Genomic DNA, 4,472 nt, shown 5'->3' with positions numbered 1-4,472 from the left:
TAAATGTATACAAGCCAAACTGTAGATATTATGTGTTTGACCATAGAAGATCACAAAAGGTGTTTGCTTTTTAACAATTACATCTACTATTTCCTCATACGGAACTTGAACTGTTAGCTGGTACACAAGTTATAGTGGTTTTTGCCATTACTTTAATTTTGCCATTTACTTTAATGGCAAAAACCGCAATGACTTTTGCACGAACCTGATACATTAAAAACGAGTTTCTTAAATATTCAAACAAACAAGAGAGTGTTGCTTCAAAAGTCTCATCTAAAAAGTATGCTTTAAATTTATATGCAGAGTCTTTTTTTAATGGCTGCTTTTACCTCTTGATTTCTTAATGTATAAATAATAGGATTTAAGAGAGGTGTGAAAATTGTGTAAAACACAGAAAGAATTTTATCTACCGAGTATCTGCTGAAAGGCCAGACGTAGATAAAGACACACGGAGCAAAGAACAGAGTCACAACTGTGATGTGAGCTGAGAGAGTGGAGAAAGCCTTAGATGATCGACTAGCAGCACGGTACCTAACTGAGAATATTATGACTCCATAGGAGACAAGCAAGAGGAGGAAGCAGACCAGTGACAGGAGCCCACTGTCAGCAATAACCAGGAGCTGTAGGATGTAGGTGTCCTTGCAGGCAAGTTTAATCACAAGGGGAAGGTCACAGAAAAAGCTGTCTATAACATTGGGACCACAGAAGGGCAAATTCAACATGAAAGCCATTTGACTGGATGAGTGCACAAATCCAACTGCATAGGAGGATAACAATAGCCCAGTGAGCACCCGTGGGCTCATGATGGTCATGTAATGGAGGGGTTTGCATATGGCAACATACCTGTCTATTGCCATGGCTACAAGCAACATCATCTCACTCCCACCCAGGAGGTGCATAAAGAACATCTGGGAATAACATCCCCACCATGAGATGGTCTTACGTTCTCGGAGGAAATCTACAATCATCTTAGGGGTAGCAAAAGAAGCCAGGATCATATCAATGCAGGAGAGGTTGCTAAGCAGAAAATACATTGGTGTGTGAAGGTGTGAATCAAAGGTCACAGTCACCAAGATGAGCAGGTTTCCTAACGCAATCCCCACGAAGACCACAGAGAATCCCAAGAAGAATAAAATCTGAAGATTTTGAGATTTGGAAAGTCCCAACAAAATAAATTCCGATACCACTGAATGGTTTGCTCTTTCCATATCGTCAACTTTATCCCATAATGATCAAAATAAGTGAGAATAAGGGGTAGGGAAATGATGCATATTGGAAAGAAATGTTCATGTTGATGTCCACATTTGGTACTCAGTCAAGGCACTTGAACTTACAAGGACCCTTACTTTTGTGGAATTTTGTCAGTCAGTGATTTTACTAATGGCCCAGAGAAGTATCCCAAATAGTCAGTAGAATTCAGAATATAAGTTTCTGGAAGACAAAAATAAAAACATTAATAGTACATGAAACCACAAAACTATAGGTCATGAATTAGAATCAGAAGACCTCTACAGGACAACTGGGTAAGCTGCTCACGGGGTGACACAGGACAAGTAACTCTCCTTTTGAGGGTTTTCTTCTCAGTGAAAAAAAAAATTTGGACTATATGGTATCGAATGCCTCTTTCTGCTATAAAAATCTCTATGAATAAGATAATGATTCTGGTGAGTTTTAAAGTCACAGAATAATATTGAGTTTTATTAATGTGGAAATGATATCAAAAATACATCCAGGATTCTCAAGAACCATGTTTTGAAATGGACTCTGGTAAAGAAATATGAATTAGGTCCTGAGAAACTTACCTTATTTCCTCCATGCTCCATTCTTGCATGAATCCCTCACAGATCAGTATTAGTAGTAGTCACTACACAGTTTTGAAGTTTCAAGTATATGTATAGTATATATATATTATATATAACATGTATATTACATACATTTCATATATTTATATATATTTATATAATTCATTCAACATTTCATATTATTCACATCAAATACCTCCTCTAGATGGTTAGACAATGTGTAAAAACAACCCACAGTCAAATGTAATTAACTAATTTCATTTTCAGCTTGCATTCATTTATTCATTTACCTAGTTATTGCTATGTAGTGGTTAGCTGGTTGGCCTGTGTATGGTTGTCATAGGTTTCAAAATGACGTAGCTTGATGTAACATTTATGTTGGTAAAAGAAATACAGTTCTTTCAGTATAATCTAAATTTATGACAAAATTTGTCATCAGCCCATGCTTATTACAAACTGGTTCTATTGGTTCAGCTTTTAAAAAAATTGCCTCCATTGCTAATAGTTTTAAATTAATCTAGGTTTTACAAAACACCTTCAGTAAATAAAGTATTTGTAGTCATCTTTTTGTGCTGTTATTACTTACAAGACAGGGGAAAAAACTTGTGATGGTGTCGTACGTGAATCCCAGGAATGGCCTTTTATCTCCTTTTCCTGTATCCCCATCAGTTATCTGCAACTTACTCTTCCAATCATCAGAAACAGAAAAAAGAGAGACCATAATGCTATATGTTTCTATGAGATAATCCCATAGGAACACAACTAGGGATGTATTTTTTTCCCTATGTAAACATATCTGTTGGCCAATTTCCCACTCTGAGAAACTTTGATGCAAAATATTAAATTGCATCAAATATGTAATTAGAGCTATTCATTTATATGTCTATAAAGGTAATAGCTCTCTTCAGTTTTATGTCTAATATTTAAGAATTCCTACTAATGCTTCTTTTGAAACCTAATTTTTGAAGCTGCATTTAAACAGAAGAGAACAATTTTCAAATACATACAAAGCAGTTTATAAATGCTCCACATCTGGAATAGTGCATATCAAAAACACTAAGTGAATATCTGTTGAATGAATAAACTATGTAGTGCATATTCAGGATCTAGATTAAGTCAGATGACTTAATCCACAGAAAAATCCACAAAATTAGGAATTTTAACAATATTTATTTTTAAATGTCAAATTGAATGTTGAAGTATTTTAAAATCAGAAATAGAACAGCCATTCTTAAAAAGCTGGTCAAAATATGTTTTTTTCTTTTAATTATCTTTTAAAAAAAAGTAGTTTATGCCAATGTGAAAAAAGGACATCACAGATAACAGAAAGACTGACTGAACATTTTGAGAGTTTCTTAGATAACTTTCCAGAAAAATAATACACACTTCAGTACAGTGTGTGTGTGTTAGTGTTACAGGTATTAATAATTATATTTATATCATTTTATTAAGACTGCAAACTACATATTATGTATAGATATTTTTCTTGGGTTTTTAACTTATTACATTTAAATGTTTACATTAACATATAGAAACATAACTTTTTAATAGGTGTATAGAATTCCACTTTGTAGATGTTGCATAGTGTAATCTCCCCACAAATACAGTTTATTCTTAGAATAAATTTAACATTACCTATAAAAATTATTTTTCATCATATCACTCTCTTCTTTATAAACCTGTGATAACTACCTTATCAATCCCTAACTTCTCCTGGATATTCACAATCAACTCCTCACCCACCCTAAAAATCCAATATTGTTTTCTTTTTTTTTCTTTCTTTTTTTAATTATTATACTTTAAGATTTAGGGTACATGTGCACAATGTGCAGGTTAGTTACATATGTATACATGTGCCATGCTGGTGTGCTGTACCCACTAACTCGTCATCTAGCATTAGGTATATCTCCCGATGCTATCCCTCCCCCCTTCCCCCACCCCACAACAGTCCTCAGAGTGTGACGTTCCCCTTCCTGTGTCCATGTGTTCTCATTGTTCAGTTCCCACCTATGAGTGAGAATATGCGGTGTTTGGTTTTTTGTTCTTGCCATAGTTTACTGAGAATGATGATTTCCAATTTCATCCATGTCCCTACAAAGGACATGAACTCATCATTTTTTATGACTGCAGAGTATTCCATGGTGTATATGTGCCACATTTTCTTAATCCAGTCTATCATTGTTGGACATTTGGGTTGGTTCCAAATCTTTGCTATTGTGAATAATGCCACAATAAACATACGTGTGCATGTGTCTTTATAGCAGCATGATTTATAGTCCTTTGGGTATATACCCAGTAATGGGATGGCTGGGTCAAATGGTATTTCTAGTTCTAGATCCCTGAGGAATCACCACACTGACTTCCACAATGGTTGAACTAGTTTACAGTCCCACCAACAGTGTAAAAGTGTTCCTATTTCTCCACATCCTCTCCAGCACCTGTTGTTTCCTGACTTTTTAATGATTGCCATTCTAACTGGTGTGAGATGGTATCTCACTGTGGTTTTGATTTGCATTTCTCTGATGGCCAGTGATGGTGAGCATTTTTTCATGTGTTTTTTGGCTGCATAAATGTCTTCTTTTGAGAAGTGTCTGTTCATGTCCTTTACCCAATTTTTGATGGGGTTTTTTGTTTTTTTCTTGTCAATTTGTTTGAGTTCATTGTAGATTC

At 34.9% G+C, this 4,472-nt stretch overlaps 1 protein-coding gene across 1 annotated transcript; it reads right to left on the bottom strand.

The window, feature by feature from the left end:
* Nucleotides 1-293: 293 nt before the first annotated feature.
* Nucleotides 294-1,208, bottom strand: OR4K13 (olfactory receptor family 4 subfamily K member 13). Its single transcript, XM_055361955.2, has one exon. It carries the CDS (start codon nucleotides 1,206-1,208, stop codon nucleotides 294-296), a length of 915 nt encoding a protein of 304 aa, XP_055217930.1.
* Between the last annotated feature and the right edge of the window lie 3,264 nt (nucleotides 1,209-4,472).

This window comes from Gorilla gorilla, chromosome 15 (assembly GCF_029281585.2).
Source record: "Gorilla gorilla gorilla isolate KB3781 chromosome 15, NHGRI_mGorGor1-v2.1_pri, whole genome shotgun sequence".
NCBI classification, from domain to species: domain Eukaryota; kingdom Metazoa; phylum Chordata; class Mammalia; order Primates; family Hominidae; genus Gorilla; species Gorilla gorilla.
This window is presented reverse-complemented; position numbering and strand designations above follow the sequence as displayed.

What these genes read in the sequence shown, in the direction of transcription:
- OR4K13 (XM_055361955.2), bottom strand. Translation starts at nt 1,208, where the DNA reads ATGGAAAGAGCAAACCATTCAGTGGTATCGGAATTTATTTTGTTGGGA.